This window comes from Empidonax traillii, unplaced genomic scaffold (genome assembly GCF_003031625.1).
Source record: "Empidonax traillii isolate 1590-97213 ecotype Southwest subspecies unplaced genomic scaffold, ASM303162v1 scaffold217:size1918799, whole genome shotgun sequence".
NCBI classification, from domain to species: Eukaryota; Metazoa; Chordata; class Aves; order Passeriformes; family Tyrannidae; genus Empidonax; species Empidonax traillii.
Genome location: NW_020955410.1, coordinates 1450030 through 1468099, shown reverse-complemented (window position 1 = coordinate 1468099; position 18070 = coordinate 1450030). Strand labels below are relative to the sequence as shown.

The 18070-nt window shown below is 37.3% G+C and overlaps 1 protein-coding gene across 1 annotated transcript in view; it reads left to right on the top strand.

Moving 5' to 3' along the window:
- PLXDC2 (plexin domain containing 2) overlaps positions 1 to 18070 on the top strand; it is a 263586-nt gene that overhangs the window by 112840 nt on the left and 132676 nt on the right. Inside the window, exon 2 of the mRNA XM_027887618.1 lies at positions 3859 to 4070. Within this exon, the coding sequence (XP_027743419.1) occupies positions 3859 to 4070 (212 nt within the window). The remainder of the gene's footprint in view (positions 1 to 3858; positions 4071 to 18070) is intronic.

The following is an 18070-nucleotide window of genomic DNA, read 5'->3' as shown; positions in this document are numbered from 1 at the left end:
TTATCAACCACATCAAGGACAAATGGCTGAACTGGCCAACTGTGACAAGAGCTTCTGAACTTGCCAAGTCACCAAATAATCTCAGAGCAGTGAAAGTTTTTATGGATTTCTTTCCCTTACCCCCACTCTATTGCCCATCTAGCTTTATTGACCACAGAGCTGTAATCCTAAATTTTAACTTAACCCAAGGAGGAAAGGAGCTGCAGATGTAATGATTTTCATTGCTAATTTTATGAAAATTTCAAGAACAAAACTGAAGGACCAAACCAAAACACCATCTTCATTACATATTCATTAGACAGACCTCTACTCTATTTTTACTACTTCCAAAATACTTCAGTACAATATCAGCCATGTAGACCTTCACACAGAGATACTGGCATACCAGTGACAGGACTATATATAACACTCTTACAGTTGGCACATAAAAATATCAGTTGAAAACTGTAATCCCAACTTTAACAGGTTTGAAGGCTTCTTGTGGTTTTGTGTCTCTGTTCATACAAGTTGAACAAGTTCTACTTGTCTGTTTGCCAATATTATGATTTTATTATAAAAGAGATTTTACTACATTTGGCTTCTTTCCAGTGTATTTGAATGACATGTTCTGCTTCAGTGTTAATTAGGTGCAAGCTCCAAGATCTAGAAGATAAGACTATAATACTTTGGTACATTTCCTCTAAAGTGCCTTTTATGTGATTTATTAGCTACACAGATATTCCAACCAGAAACATGAAATAGTTCTAACTTGTAAGTATTGGAATTTTAGGTTTCTGAATGCTTTTTCTTCATGAGCTGCCTGCTTTTGAAACTTTAAAATTAATTTATCCATGCATTATCTGAGAATTTAGATAGTTAAGTTATACTTACATAAAAGTAAAGCATCCTGTTCATCTCATTTAAAAATGTTTGTCATTTTCTCAGCATGCTGGAGCAGAGCTGGTCTAGCCAAGCCATCACTTCTCTCTCTCCATCCCCCACAGCTGAAGGAAAATGTTTAATGAAGGAGGAATCATACAGTACATTTCTCTCTTCCTTGAAATCACATCCAGATTTTATCTCACATTGTAGCTTCAGTATCTCTACTGTGCCAGTCCAGGACAGTTAACTAGTCTATTGATAACCGTGTTTCACAGATTTCAAAGATAATGGTGTAAAAAACCTGAAGACTAGTTCTAAACTGAAAAGGTATCAGTTCATGTGCTTAATTCTGGCCGCCATTGCATTTAGAAGGATATCATGCATTCTGAATACAGTTAGATGATTCTAAAGCTTCCTTATGTCAGTATAGCTCGGACCTATAAAAAAATATCAGTGTAATGGCAGAAACACTGTGTTTTAGAACATTTTCTGTGTTTCAAAGAGAAAAATCACATAACTAAAATAGTTGAAAGGGGATAAAAGTTGTACATTAATGACATCAAAGATTTCTGTAATGGGGAATGGTGTAAGCCAAATTTTGCAGATGCCATGATGCAATTATACTGTAAAAGAAAATACAGAGAAAATTGTGTAGAGTTTCCAAGACAGTGGAAATACCCCAATATACTTCTCTCCTTCTTCTCACCATCACTATATTATTATAATTTTAAAAAACAGCTTATGTAATGAATACCTTAAAGGTTAGAAATCACTTTAATTTCTATTCAGGATGTGGAAGAATAAGGTATAAGTGTTTTCCTTTACAAATGGAGCTCATCTTGAGGTGAATAGGGTTTAAGACCCCCCCCAACTTTCACATGTTCTTTTTGCTAATTTAGGTGATTACCTCAACATGTGAGCCTTGAAAAGAGTAGGCTGGACTGGGAATAAATGAGCGTAAATGAGGTTTTTTTGCCTGAGTGTAGTTTTTGAGCCACCAAGGCCAGCCAGGAAAGGTGCTCCAGAAGAAGGAAACGGGGACCTGGAGACCTGTACCTGATGTGGCATGGCCTAGGACCTCTATTTGTTGGTGTCTAATACTCCTCATGCCTTGCCTTGAAGAAAGTGCTGTGATGTCTCAGTGCCACAGACTCAGTGCCTGCAGCAGGAGGGCAGACACTGTCTCCACGGATCCAGCCTTGGGCTCTGTGTATCACAGGCAGAAAGTGCCTGTCTGCCAGTGCATCTGAGAGGTTTGCTGTGTCTGTCGGCTTCCTGATGCCTTATCCCCATAACAGCACAGTGAAGTGCCTGCAAGCTAAAGCAGGGAGGGCTGCTTTGAACAGATTTTGATACGGAATAAGTTAGTTCATCCGCTGAGCTGTCCCTCTGCATCTGGTTACTGATTGCCTGATAAAATAGGGAGCAAAGTAACAATTTGTTAGAGACAGTATTCTAAGTCTTTTAGGAAATTCAAGGCAACAGCTTTCAAAATGCCACCAATTAAAAGAAGTCTGATTATTTGGAGTCTGAGGAAAGATATGGCTCAAGATTGCTTGTTTTGCATGACTGTTAAATTCTGATTTCTCTAGGTGACAAAACACCTTCGGCTCACATTGATTTCAGTTTGGTTAATACTGGTCAAATAGCTTAGGAAATCAGTTTAGTAGATTTAGGGGAGTTGGATAGAAAAATGGAACCACACAGAGCCTAAAGTGTATTAGAGACTGTTTCTAGTCTTGCAACACTTTCTGGTCTATCAAAAACAACGTCTGGCAGATTTTCCTGTACCCATGACTCCTTCACCTCTTCCTGCTGTGATGCAGGAAAATCATACTTATTTAAACCTTTGATAGCTAATTTTCTATTTTCTCATGTCTTAGGTACTTAGACAATACAGGCAGTGCTTAGTAAGGACTTTGGGAGGACTGCTTCTTTTGCTCAGAAGCTTCAGTTAAAGAGAAGCAATGGAAATATTTTTGCAAATAATTTATTTACCAGTCTACCCTTTCAGTATTTTCTTTTATTTTGCCGCTTCTCTTGAAAGTTCTTTTTTTCTGTTTTTTGAAAGAGATCACCCTCTTCCTGGCAAAAGAAAAGCACAGAAAATCCCCCTACTTCTCCTTTTAGACCCAAAGATAGTATGAAAGACATATCTGATTTTTAGTGCAAAATATGCAAAATTACTCCACCCTCTCTTGATGATGTTAACAGAAATAAATTATCAGAAAAATACTTTGATTGTTTTTTGGATTGGGCAAAACAGAAAAATTTATGGGTTTGTCTGGTGATAGTTTTATTGTTCTGTTTTGCTGATAGTTTTACTAGCATGAAAAAAGTTGTGAATGAGTATGAAAAAGTCCTAAAGGAATATGTAAAACACACTACTCAACTGCTCACCCTTTGCAGGTGTTATAGTGGGTGTCTACAGACTTCAGGCATCATTCCACTTGCACAGCGGAACAGCTTTATTTTTGCACTGGAACAGATGTTTATGAGAATTTCACATCTTTTCATAATGTTTATTTGCCTTTCACCAATGCTTCCAAGCTCTTTTGACATAAAATCAGTAGGAAAGACTAAGTCTGTACAAGTGTTTCTTTGCCTCTTCTAAATTTGTTTTCTTAGATAATTAAAATATATTTAGTTAGATTTATTTTGAAAAGGGACAACTATGGGAAGGCATGTATTAAAGTTACAAGATTTACAGGAAAAACTTTTCCCAGACATAAAATAATTAGGAAAATAAAACATCTAGGATATTTAGAGGAATCTACAAAACTAAGTCCAGATTTCTGAATTATTTGGAAGTATAATATTCTGTCTATTCTTTTAAACACTTATGTTGTTGTAGAAAATTTATAAGAAATATAAATGGCTATTTTATGGGGTTGTTCAAAACCTTCATAAAAAAATCTTAAGTTTTCAATTGTGATTAGTAAACTAATGTTCTGCTCACTTATTATCTTGTTTTGGTTTTTTTTTCTTGTTAAACAGGTGTGTTTTATGAAATTGTTCAGAGCTTCCCTCGAATGGAGGAAAATGTGCGAGTGGATTCATATGTAAGCAGCAACAGGTGGAGAAGGCACTCAGAGTCTCTCAAATCAATTGACACCAACAGAGCCAGCATGGGGCAAGATTCCTCTGAGCCAGGGGGTTTCACAGACCTGCTGCTTGAAGAAGGGCATGACAACACCACCCAGATTGAGGTAGATATTCATTCCATCTATTTCTTTATTCAGTTTGTTATCTTGGATTGGGGGTAAGTGAAAAATTAAGACATTTCCTTCAGTGCAATCAAATGCTGACAGGGAAGAGAACCTCTAGTGTTTGTATTTGTGAACCTGTCAGCATGTGGAAGCTAGAGTTTTCTCTTGTTCTGAGGCAGGAGCCTGTCCTTTCTGACTTTTGAAGATAGTCCCTTGAGGCTGTCTGTCTCTTTCCTGGAAAACACTTAAGGGAAGTCCCATGTTGTCTCAGTTCTGGAGAACTGGAAAAGGAAGTACTATTACAATAAAATAAAATTAAATTTTTTTTTAGAAGTTGGTGTAAAAACCTCAATTTATGAGACTTTGCCTGTATTTATGGAGAGCTATATCCAAGGCACAAAGGGGAAAAGACTCTAGAGAAATGACAGATTGGAAGAAAATTCAGGTTGAAACAATTTGCACATTTTGACTTTTGACTTATTATTTGACTTTTGGTCTTCCAAAGAAGAATAACATGGATCAAGTCCATCTGTATGAAGTCTTAGGATATTCTCCCTCTGTTTCATGGTGTCATTCAACTTCTTATTTCTTGTTTAAAAAATTTTAATTACCGTATTTCCCTGCCCTCTCCCCTGTTTGGTTTGGTTGTTTTTGTTGTTGGGGTTCCTTGAAGTATTGGTTTTGAGGTTTTCTTATTAATAAAATCTGCATCCTGTTTTTCAATAAAATACAGCTTGGAATAAACTACACTTATCATTTTCACTGTTTAGAATCTGCTTCCAAAGCAACAGTACTATTTATTTTTCAGTTCTGAGAAGCTCACTCTGAGACAAACAAAACAACTTTCAGATTTCAGGTTGTTATCTTACAAAATAAAAAAACAAAGCAATATAAAACCCATCTGTGGAGACAATGGCATCTCTGCAGCATGAGTCAAAAAATAATAGTGCTCTCTGAGAGGTGTGTTTTCTGTTTGTTATTTTTTAAGCTTCCCAGTTTGCACAGCACTAATTATGTTTCCCCTTGTATAAATATTAAAGTCACTGGTTGGTAAATTATAGTTTTTAATTGCATGTTGCTTTTATAATTTCTGTTTTCCCCTCATGTAATCCCCATCTGCTCATATGTGTAGCAATTCTTACACGCACAACACAGATCAATCTTGCAGGTAGAGTGCAACATGTATTAGCTACAGGAAAGTTTGAGTAGCTGATTTTAGCATGGCTTACCCATAGATCCCTATGTAGTGTATTAATTCAGTTCCAAATTCTTATGAAGCAAAACAGGTCAGAGCTCCCCCTCTAACACCAATGTATAGCAAGATTTGGGGGTAAAAAAAGAAGTAAAAGAGATTGCTTGCAAATCGATATACATACAATGACAGGGGCATCTTTCCTGTCAGATTAATGGCCTTACAGTGTCTTAACCTGAATAGTGCATCAGCCTCACTGAGTTTATTGAATTCAGGTTTTGTGTTCTGTTGTAACCTTCTTTTTCTAAGGTCTTTTCAGCACAGTAAGATAACTGAGTTGTGGTTTTGCACATTATCGGATTCCGTTGAAAATCCCTACTATACCACACAGGCATCTTACAAAAAAAAAAAAAAGTTGATGCCTGGCTTTATAAGGGAGGCAAAGTGTACAACAGATACTCAGACAGGAAGAATCTGTATGTCGCAGTTCTCTGCAGCTTGGGAGCTTATCGGTAGTGTTGGAGAGCATATTGATTATTTTAAATCCTTGCCTGTGTACAGTGCAGTGCTTGCTAAAGAAAATCCAGAGAATGAGTATTACCTTCCACTTGTATTTAGCAACGCTACAGGATGACAACATCCCTCCTTTACAGATACTGTTTCTCTCTAAAATATTTTCTAGGCTTGCCATGCAAATGCAGAAGACTTCTTTAATAGGAAGACAGATAGCAATGAATGTTTTCACTTGAAATTATTTTTTGTCCTTCTTTTCAGTGACGAGTTTACCTGCAGCTTTAGAAACCCAAACCAGACAACCCTCGCCCTCTTTCACCCCTGCCCCTCCCTCCTCCCCCAGAAAAACAACAAAAAAATATCAAATCAACCCAAAACAGCCAAGGACAAAAGCAAAGGCATTAGGCAGAAATTTCTGCATGCTGTTTAAAATTAACTCTAAATATTTCCCTTGTTATCAATTCTATACTGTCATAGGGTACCTGTTTAGATGTGCAACCTCCCTGGTCCAAGAGATGGAGCAGTGTAGCCATTAGGTACTCCAGGATGTTTCCTGTCTCTCTTCACATCTCTGTTTTGTCTCCTGCATGTGTGGCACTGCGATTCAGGAAAGAACTCCTGCAAAATAATATACATTTTCAGTTACTTTTTAAAATAAAGATGTTGTCTTGAATTGGACTTGAACTAAATTGCTGAGAGTAGCAGAAGCAGTGGCTATAGCCATTTGATGTGCAAGACCTTCAGAAAAGAGCAGGGCCTTGGGAAGAGGATGACAAGATCTCCAAGTGCCATTGTGTTGCAGTAGAATAGGAATGTTGTTGTCCATATGTGCACTGTTGTGGCAGCACAAACCCACAAAATTGGAGGTGCCAAGAGAAAGACTGTAAATTATGGGGTAGAATCAATGTATGACAAATGTTTATCATAAACACTTTATAAAACAGTATCACTGTCTTGAAAGTATTCCTCTTTTCTCCTACTTCATTAGGGCTATTATAGTGTACCAATTAGAGAGTATGATGATGTGAATCCGAAAAGGCTTCCAAGGATGGAGATTATTCCCATTTCCTTTATTTGCAATTGGTACTTTAGAGCCCAAATACAGAGGAGGGTCATACTCCATAAGAGGCTTATTATGGTTTCATTGCCACTAGATAAAGTAGCCAAGGAGAGAGAGAAAGCTCTGAAGAGGGACAGGTGTAAAAAGAGTGAGATCCCATCTTATATAGGTGAATACAAAAGTTACAGTCCTAGAGAAATCGCCAAAGCAGTTGCTCTTGGGGCAGGGGAAGAAGTATGTTACCAGCAGTCCAAATCAGCTGTAAGGGTCAACCCCAAAAAGAGTATTCTGGTGATGTATTGCAACAAGTTGTCTTCTTGGCTTTGTGGCAAATGAGAGTTTTAGAGAGTCTCTGCTGGAGACAGGAGAATCCACGGCTAAGCCATATTTCTTCCCAAGGTTCACAAAGCCAAATCTTAAAACCTTATACCTGGAATAACTTTGGGACTGTCAGAAGCTGAAGTGTTTCCCACTAATCCAGAGGAGGCTTTTTGAGTTTTGAAGCATAAAATCACATCCCATATGCACTAAATGGTGTTTGGGAATGGTCTGTGCAAAGGCAGCTTCCATGGTCCTGCAGGTGGGAGGCTTAATGGGGGAAACGTGTACTGCACCGTGGTTACAGGGACCTCAAAGACAGGCATTATTGTGGGGCATACATTAGAAATCAGGTGGGAAATTCCAACATGAATTGTTGGAATCATTGTTGGAATATTTGTATCAACAATTCTTTCTAGAAATTTTGTTTCTCAATTTTCTGGGTTTTCACAACCTCATCATTTCAAGTCTAGCTTTCCTTATTTTTTTCTTTTTTACCTCCCGTCTCTCTTAGGATTCTTCTCTCTTGGAGGTCAGGGTTGTTTTGGGTTTTTTGGTTGCTGTATAATCCACCACTTTTGTTTATTGTGCTGAGGGCGTTCAGAAGTGCCTTTTACTTACGATAAATAAAGCCTAGGAAATGCAATGTGTCAGGTGGAATTTGTTGCTGAAAACACTGTAAGTCCTTGTAAAAGCAGTGAGTGTGAAAATACATCTTCATGAATATGTCTAGTTTGGCATGTCTTCTTTCAACAAGGAGAAAAATAAGACAAATATACTGCTTTTCTTCATATGCTCTCATAAAAGAAAAGTATGCTCCACAATAACTCATTTTTATTAAGTAAATTAGTATTAATATTGTTAAAAGAAAAATAGCTTCGTAGTCATGGTGTGACAGTTGTTCAGTTGATCCCCAAAGCCCTTTAGCCATAAAGGTAATGAAGGCAGATATCAGAGGTTCTTGCTGCCTATTCTCTTCCGCATTCACTGGAAAAGGAGCTGATCTCTGAAATGCATCTAGTATGGACGCTGGGTCCCCAGTATTCACCACAAAGGTATCCACAAATGAATTCCTGGTTTGCTGTAGTACTTGCTAATGTAGGTCTGGCTACGGAGCACTGAGAAAAGCTTAATAACGCGTTAATATACAACTATGCATTTCAAAAATTTTGCATCATAATTTTTCCATAGTTTAAAATGCGCTTAATTTTTCGAGTAGTGTCCTATGTTTATGGCTGTGGGTAGCTCCACACAGAACTGATTCTCCTTCTGTATGTAGAGTTTTGGTCTCTTTGTCACAGATCTTCTGTAAAACAGCCCCAGCTGCAGCTTACTTTGTAGAAAGGTTCTGGATAACTTGCTTGATGGTCCTTAGTTTCACTGATCTCTCTCCCTGATTCTTGTGTCTGCAGTCAGCTCCAGTGCACAGTAAAACACTGACAAGTAAAATACAGAGAAAATGAAGTGGAAAAGTCTCTAATATAGAGCTTGCATTGGCATGAGCAGAAGGTGACAAACTTTGCAAAATAACTTTAGATCATGTGAATTGCTTTCAAATTTTTGGCCATTGTATGGAGATACTACATCAAAACAATAGTCTTTCACAAACTTCAAATATCAAAAATAAATCCAGCAATAAAATAATAGATTAAATCATAGTCAAGCTTGTGCTGAGTGCAGTAAGGTTTTATTGCTTTGCACCAGGAAAAGTATGAGGAAAACATGATTTTTCATATAAAGTCTTAGAAGAGAATGAATGATTGCAACTGTATGACAGAAAAAGATTCAGTTCCAAGCAAGAAACAGCATGCTGAGCATGCTAAATCAAACCAAACTTCAACTTTATCTTACTTTCTCCACCCCTCCTAACATAGTACTAGCAAGCATAGAAAATTGTGGCTATTTCAGTGCAAAATAATTTTTTTTTCTGTAGTGAAGTGATTCATTTATTCCTGTGGGTGATACTGATATCTCCTGCTGTGTATTGCTTTTAACTCAAATAGAGTTGTTGTTACCCGAAGACACCCTTCTTTTTTTTTTCTCTCCTTTCTTTACTTTCTCTAGATGTTGTTTGAAATGTAAATTTTAGCAGTCCCTGTAGTTTATACCTGAAAATCGTCTTGCCCCTATTGGAATAACACTGCTAGATGTCCTTTTAAAACTGGTCTTTTGCTGAATTTTGCGTTTTGACCCAGAGCTTCTGCCCAGAAAAATGTTTCTCCCTTATCAGTCCAAATCACTCATGGAAGTGACGATGTCTGATTCTGACTGGCAAAAACAACAGAAGGGACTGGGATTAAGTTTTACAGCCCTTGGGACTTGAGAGGAATTACTCTCAGCCACTGACAGCAGTGTCAGCATGCCCATTGCTGTGTTCTCACTTCAAGACTGAGAAAGGAAGAAAATAAATGGTTAAGATGAAATTCCTATCAGCTGGGCAAATGATAAGTCAATGCTGTGATTACTGCTCTAATGCATGTATTTAAAGTAGAAAAATTCGTCCATGCATTATTGAAACCTTAAAACTAAACAATATCATATCACAATCTCATAGTGAGCTGTCAGTTTGGCCAAGCCTACCTCTGTTTGTTTTCCTTTTTTTCCCTTTTTTTTTTTTTTTTTGCATCCCAATGCTTTAATGCCAGTTGCATCTGAAGAACTTAAAAGGAGCAGTGTCAATAGCACTGTATTCCAAAACCATGGTCCCTCCAGGTTACTGAGAAGAATGTTCTGTATTTAAGAAAAAACCCTTATTATCACATAGTCTAATGAGTATTTCTGTTCTTTTTCCTCATGCCAAGCTATAAGAGTGTCAGACTTTACTTCTAAAGTCTGTTTTATGACTTGCAATTTTTAGAGCCTTTAATTGCCTGTGTAGAGTTGCCTGCTTGTTTAGCTTCTAAATTTATAGTTCTAATATTTTGCTTAAATAGTATTTGTATCTTCCTCTCCCTAAAGTTAACAGTGCAAGTCAATTCCATGGGCAACATTTTTTGTATAGTCATGCAGCTTAATAATATTTGGGATGCTATTGATCTCTGTATCAGGACAGAATTCTTTTCTAATGCATAGTCATATTAATGTGGATTATGAAATATGAAAGTAATACATGTTCATTACAAAGGTTTAACCAGATTTTAGGCTTTTAATTTTTATTTTAGTTGAAATATTTAACATATAAGTGATGAGAAATGAAGCTTTGCAGAACAAAAATTTGTCACGGGAGTTGGCTAATTCGTTAGAGAGCAAAAGAGTGGTACTTCTGTTCTGAAACCTGTATTTGCAAAAATCTGTACAGAAGAAAAACCAACAAAACAATAATGAAGAAGACTGAAGAAACAATCAGTTTTATCTTTGATGCCTGCTTTCTGATATTGCTTCATTTTGGGAATGGATTCTAGACTATTTTATTGAGCTCAAACAATATTTAGCCCTTGATTAAAATAAGGGAAACATCAAATTTTGATTTAGGATCATTTTAAGTTCTAGGTGAAGAAATATACTTTGATTTAATTACATGGCTGCACCTTGCCAGGTCTACTTGCAAAATCTTTATCAGAACAAAAGTTATATTCATTCTTAGTTTTCATTTTGGGGATAGGAGAGTGTAGCTATTTCTTGTTTACAGTCAATAATTGCTACAGCATGTGATTTTTTTGGTGTATGCATGATTTTTGGAGTATGTTTCCTTCAAGAGAAGGAGGGAAAATCTGGGTTCCTCCTGTAGGCTTGCAAATATTTTTCTCCATTTTTGATTAAACTTTGGCCATCTAGTATAGCCCTGGAATTTCCATGGGTAAAACAATTGAGACTAAAAGACATGGTTTTACAGTTGAAGGTGGTATTGCATCAGGTTTTCAGCAATTTCAGACCTGATCTTACGTTGCCCTTGGCCATGTCAGTTGTACTGATAACAGAGTTGTCTTGCTGACTTTAGATTAGTGTAACATTGGCCCAGAAGTCTTTGCTGCAATAGATTTTCATGCCTCTGATGCTTCCATAATGTTCTAGAGGATTAAACAAATGTCCCATATGATTCCTCTCTACTGCACATCATTAAAGTGTGAAAGCTGTGGAGCTCATTGACACTAAATGTTGCGGATGTCAAAATTTACAAAATCAGACAAATTCATGGCATACAAATTTGTCAAGGATTATTAAACACAAAGGGAGTTTCTGAAGAGCCGATCACTGGAACACAGGGAAAATGGGGAATTGGAATTGTTTACCTTGGGTCCCCTAGGCTTCCTGAACATCACACACACACACAGAATCACAGAATATCCTGAGTTGGAAGGGACCCACAAGGATCATTGAGTCCAACTCTCATTCCCAGTAATTTCTGAGGACCAGACTAAAAGTATGTTTAGCCAAAAAGAGTCCAGCTATTCTTGTGTTTTTATTGGTATCCATTTACTAGATTTACTTAAATGTCATGCTATTATTTTCAAATTTAGAAGCTTGAAATTTGCAGCAGAGATTTAGGATGCACTGAAGGAAGAGTCTTGGGATATGCTGGAGTTGCACTGAAACCCACTGAAACCATTTTGGCTATATATTTTGCTTTTCTGTGTAGCTGAATATTTAATTGTCATGTTCTTGTAAGAGAGCTAACATTTGCTGTTAAATGATACAGTTGATACAGTAACGAAAGGCTAAGATGTATGAGATTTTCTTGCTGTATTTTAATCTACTTTTTTCTGCAGAGATTGTTATTGCTATTTTAAAATGTTTTTGTTCACACTTTTCAAGAGTTAATTTTAGAAAATACCTTATTACTTTGGAGATGGAGAATGTCATTTGTTTCAGACTGAGTCAAGGGAAAAAATATGTTCCATTTTTATGTGACATTACTGAAAGCATTTGTACTTTCTCTTCATGTGACATCCTATGTCAAAACAAAAGGCCTGAAAATTGTTGCTACGTTAAGTATTTAAGTAATATTGTTAATAATTATAAATAAGAGCCAGAATGTTAATTCATCAGGAAATAGCACAGATCCCATATGAAATAATCTAATTCTTTACTCTTGCTGATCACAGCAAACAGTATGTCACCTACAACTAAAAACAGAATCTGGGATAATCATACTTTTCACTTGTCCAACTGAGTTTTTACCAGTGATGTCACACTTTCTAGTCAGCCAGCAGACTGATATATCACTGTCTTGTTTTCTTTCAGACTTTCAGTTGCAAAATGGTAAACTAGAGAAAAGCCTCATATATCTTTTTGTTTTGAATACATTAATTGATTACTTATGTCAAGGTCATCTTAACACTTGTACTGGGTGTTGCTGCAGTCTTCAGCTGGACCGAATGTATTGCCACCTTAATCAAAAGTACTGTAGCAATGAGCCTGTAAATGTTTCCAGTATTTTCAATCTAAACTTAAGAGCTGGTGGTTCTGCTATCAACTCAGGTATAGCTGAAAAAGAAAAAGGCAAAGACCGGAGGCGACATTCATTCTCTATTTCCTTTAAGCTTTGGGGGAGAAGATGGGGAAAGAAAGAAATTAAAAACTAGTTCTCCCACTCCTAAGTAAGAGAACTCCATTGTAATCCTGAGTTCATTTTGACATGCTTAGCTATGTTGGCACACAAGGCATTTAGTTTAACATATTGATGATAATGAATTTTTATAGCAAGGAAGGAGACAGGGAATTCAGAATTTAAGGGGATCTGCCTTTGAATTTTCTTCATTATAATGTTTTACATTTCCATATCCCTCTTTATCTCCAACTTCCTAAAGCGTATTACAGTTATGCCAGAATCGCTGAACTCTTGACTGAAAAGAGCTGTGAGCAGTATCAACAGACCTTGTACTTTCTGAATTAATTATTTGTCATACACGCCTCAGCCCTTGCTTACAGAAGTTTGCTGAAAATAGATTCAGCTTGTGAAAACTGAATATGAGTGTGGCTGTGAAAAGTGGGAAGGTCTCTCCTTTCCTGGGCATTTCTTTTCCGACCCTTTTCATCCTGTTCACCTGGAGTGTTCACCTCCTCCCTCACTTGGGAGGAGACCTGTATGGATTCGGTCACGCAAAAAGCAGAAGACTGTGTTCATTTCAACCCATGCAAAGCAAACAGCCTTAGCTAATTTAGCAGCATGCAGCAAATTGTGCATAGCTAGTTGGAGCCAGGAGTGAGGGTGAATACATTACTGGGCTGTTAGTGCAGAGGAATTTGGGTAGGTAAGTAAAAAGTTGTCACACTAAGCCTCATAATTCCAGTTTGGATAACACCAGTCCTTAGGGATAGATTGTCAAAGCCATAGGAATTCTAATGACATTGATGTATTATTCCATGCCTGTCAAAATCTTCTATGTTTCTTTAATATTGGAGAGTCTATTATCTATTATCCCAAAAAAGTAACCAGATGAGTACTTTGTTTCAGATTCGGTCAGACACTTGCTTTGACTCTGTGTAAATTTAGGAATTATAACTTCAGCCAATAGTCTGTCTTTATTGTGGTCATGCAAGTTATACAGCCTTTTCAAAGAGAATAATAAATGGGGTTAATGCTCAAAATTCATATCAAGAGGGGTATCAGAGTTAAGAAAGTTCATTTGAGTGCATTAAGAAAGTGCAAAGGTGCATTTGCCCTTCTAAAAATACTAACTTAGTGCTTTCAACTGTTAAGAAAATGCTGAGGAGATGCCTTTAATAAGCTGTAGTATTTCATACACTCAATAGAAATTAATAACTAATGAAAATAACTTGGGGTTCTTGGTTATTTGTTTTCTCTCTTCTGTAACACCAGCATGCATTAATGTACAGCATGTCTAAGTTTTCACAGACCACCAGTAATAAAACAGTGTATTTATTTCTAGAAAACAAAATTGATCTTGGAGAGTCTGCAACAAATTGAACAATTTGCAGTGTGACTAACAAGGAAAAAAAAAAAAAAGAAAAAAGAAAAAAGGGAAAAGAACAGAAAACATATTCACCAGACCTCTTAGTGGCAAAACATTTGAAAAAAGTAGAGAAATGTGACAGGGTTACTGGAGGTTTGCTTCATTCATTTGTATCAAGCTGCGTGACTTTTCATTAGTGCCTATTAAAATTTTTAAATAAATCAAAACATCACTCTTCGAGTGTTTTTTCTGTAGCCTTAGCAACAAAAGTAGGAAGAGGGAGAAACTGCAGATGGAAATCCTATCTGTCTGATCTCATATAGATGGAGCAGAGAAATGTCATGAACGATAAAATGCCGTGATCTCTCAGAGGTATTCCTCTTTGACTCCAGTACAGACTGAAAAACGAAGTGTTTCTCAGGCTCTTCCTGTCTCAGGCAAAGTATGAATGCCTATCTCCTGGTGTATTAAAAGTTTCTTTCAGTGCTAAAATAGGCATAATCTGACTCCAAAGTGCTACTGCTGAGTTTAGCCATATCCAGGAGTGGCCAAACAATGTGGCTTCCATAGGTCAGCAACCCAGTGGGTGTTCATTTTCATGATATAACTGGCTGGCTGGCACAGTGATTTATAGCAAGTTTGGTGAGCGTGTTTGAAACATCTTCCTTCCATAGTTGTAAGCTAGCGCACCCAGTGTTCCTATTTGTCTAGAAAACAAAACAGCCAGTTCTTACAGTTGGACAATTGCTGACTATGTAGTTGAAAGAAAAAGCAATTTATTTCTGAGAATTTATTTTTTTCAATAAAAATAGAAATAGAAATTTCAACATTATCATTTAATCATTAATAGTGCTTAAAGTGTTGATTTTTCTTCTATTAGCGTATCAGGAATATTATTCCATCACCTTTGTAATCAAGATTATTTCTTAAATACACTGGGAGAGGTTTTGTTTCTCACATAAACATTCAGTAAAGGCTAGAACACATACATGTACCACTCTAAAAATGCATATGAATTTACATTAAATACAAGACCACTGTGATTGCTACAAAAGGCTGGGGGGGTCTGTACAAGTGGTTTTCTTTTCAGTTGTAGTTAACATTGAAATTGAAGGTGAAATTCAGCTCTTCAATTTGGATACCTAAGTATACATGCATGTGGCATAGATGAGGTATGTGCAAGTTTTCCCAAGGACATTTAGTGACAGGACAAAGGGGAATGGCTTTAAACTGAAAGAGGGTAGTTTGGATTAGAAATCAGTGAGAAATTCTTTACCATGAGGGTAGTGAGGCACTGGAAAAGGTTGCCCAGAGAAGTTGTGGATGCCCCATCCGTGAAAGTGTTCAAGACCAGGTTAGATGGGGCTTTGAGCAACCTGGTCAAGTGGAAGGTGTCCCTTCCCACAGGTGGGGGGTTGGAATGAGATGATCTCTTAAGGTCCCTTCCAACCCAAACTATTCTATGATTCTGTGATCACAGATGGTAAAAAATCTAAGGTGAAAGTTGCCTAGCTATGGATATCTGATATAATTTTAGACACTGTGGTTATACTGAATGGTCCATTGCTGTTCCTGTAGGTTAAGGGTCTGCTGTAGGTCCTGAATCATATCTGCAAGTTTCAGGTGACCCTGGGTTCCTCCTGTGCTTAAGCAATTATATCTCACCCATGGTCAGTGCAGTCAGAGTGGGTATTTAGTTTGTTCTAAAGTGAACCTGAAAACTTCATGAGCTGGCAAACCTTCACTGACAGTGTTTACTAGGTCTGTGATCCTGACAATGAGCGCTTACAAATGTAGCTCTTATGCAGACAGCTGCACCTGTAAAACGATTACCACCCTGCTCAGCTACCTATTTGTTTATCTAAATCTGAAGTGAAAAAATATAATTTTTTTTAAATTTTTATTTAACAGGTGTACCAGCAACAGATTGAATCAAACAAAATAAAAATGGCCTGTTTCTGGTCAGGGTCAAAATATTGAGATTATTCCTCTCTTTTACCCCTTCCTGTCTCACCAACCACCCTCACCCCCAGTAAAAAAAAGTTTTTTTGGAACACAAGTAAAATCTCATTACTTTATCTTTCACTGTTTTTCAGTGCTGAGATGTTTGGCATCACTTCTATTGCTTAAAATTGTGAAAGACACCCTTGAAGTCAGAAGTAATTCTGCAGTGCCTTGTGTTTTGCCTTGTGTTTTATTTTCTGGTATGCTGTATTTAGATGAAAGCCAAACAAGGAAATTTAAGTTTGTGAAACTTTCCATTTTGAATTGCTCTACTCTGAAAGAACAATATAGATTTAGAAGCTATACGCAAGAAAAAATAACATCTATCAAACCTAAAATAATGTGTTTAATTTTTAAATACTTGAGAATATTGGATCAACTAAACTCTGGGTTAACTTGACGGCAGTGGTGTTTTTCAGAAACAGTAGAGGAAGGATATTATTTAACATCTTGATCTTGTCAGAGTAATTGTTAAGTGCCCAGACTATCCCTCTTGAAAAGAAGAAGAGTGCAGATCCTGCAGAGAGCTTATTTGGAGCCTGATGTCATGCAAAGGCAGCAACTTGGATACGCTTGTCTAGGCAACATGTAACTAATCAAGCATCTCAATTAAATATGATGTCTTACAGTTGTGGCACGAGAGCTGTCAAGGGATTTTATTTTTTGAGTGTGACTGCAAGATGAGATAAAGAAGCATCTTCTGTGACAAGTCCTTAAGAAATGTAGCTGGTGAGAACAGTTTGTTAAAATTCTGTGTTCTTTTCATTGTTCTTGTGGAGAATATTCTGACTGAACTCCTGTTACAGATGTACAGAGAAAAATATGTGTGAATAAAGCAAAATGAACACTTTTTTCAAACCAAAGAGGAAGCTTTCAAAAGAGCAGTAGAAATTGCTACAGATTGATCACTTTCATCATCACTATCTTTCTCTCTAAGGTATGAGTTGTAATTTTGAAATTTTACATATTGATTGTAGATTTCAGCCAGTCCTACGTTTTAGTGTGTTTTATGTGAGAGCTAAACTAGAAATTGCTCTGATTAAACAGACTACCAGTTTTGGTTGCAGTCTACTTAAACCAAGTGCTTTCCATGATGATGCAGTTCATCCTGTTCTGGCCAGGCTCTGTGATGAGTATGCTGCTGTCTGGCTGTATGCTGACCAGCACACAGCTGAATTGAACAGCATGGCTTTGGCAAAGATTGGTGCTGAGGTGTACATTGGACACCTTTAAAAGCTTTGAATTAGGTTTTATCCCTACAGGTAAAATGCTACCACAGTAATAAACCCATGCTCCTGCCTGTATCAACTTTGTGGTGGTCGTACATGTTCCTACAACTAATTACCCTACAATTTTGGCTCTGAACCCTGATGGATCCCTGAGATGCAGTATTAAGGGCTCAGGAACTACATCACACACCAGTGAGTGTAGAGGGAGCTTCCTGCACTGTCGTGCGGAAAGCCCTGATCAGTTAGAATCTATACCTGCTAATAGTAACTTAATCCTCTAGAGCTGTAACACTTTTCCTACGAATTTCGATTTGCCGTTTTCCCTCATCATGTGAGGCCTCAGGGTTCTTGTATGTGTCTTGGTTGCTCTTTTCCTCCTGTCTCTTCCAACAGAGAAGTGCCAAAGAATGGGGAACAAGGAGGATGTACCTCTCCTGGCATTTGAATACATAGTGGAGAAATACTGTGACGGTTTGGACTTGGCTCCCTGCCAAATGCCCGAAAGTTAGGACAGCAGCCCCCTTCCCCCCTCCTTTTTTCCCTTAGGTTAAAGGAGAAAGAAACTATAAAAATTAAAGAACCCACAGTCAAGCTGCTTATATAAAAATATATCTATATTTACGTAAATTTCAATTATGTACAGTTAAGATGCTATATACACAGTAAAAGGGGGTCCACCCCCCGAAGGGATAGGAAAAGGGGAAAAAAGGGGACGAAAGGGAACAAAAGGGACACCGAATAGGTATACTAGATCAAACTATACTAATAACTAACAAAACAGATCTTACCACGTCCCTTAGAACAGCAGGATCGGCAGTCACAGCCAGCAC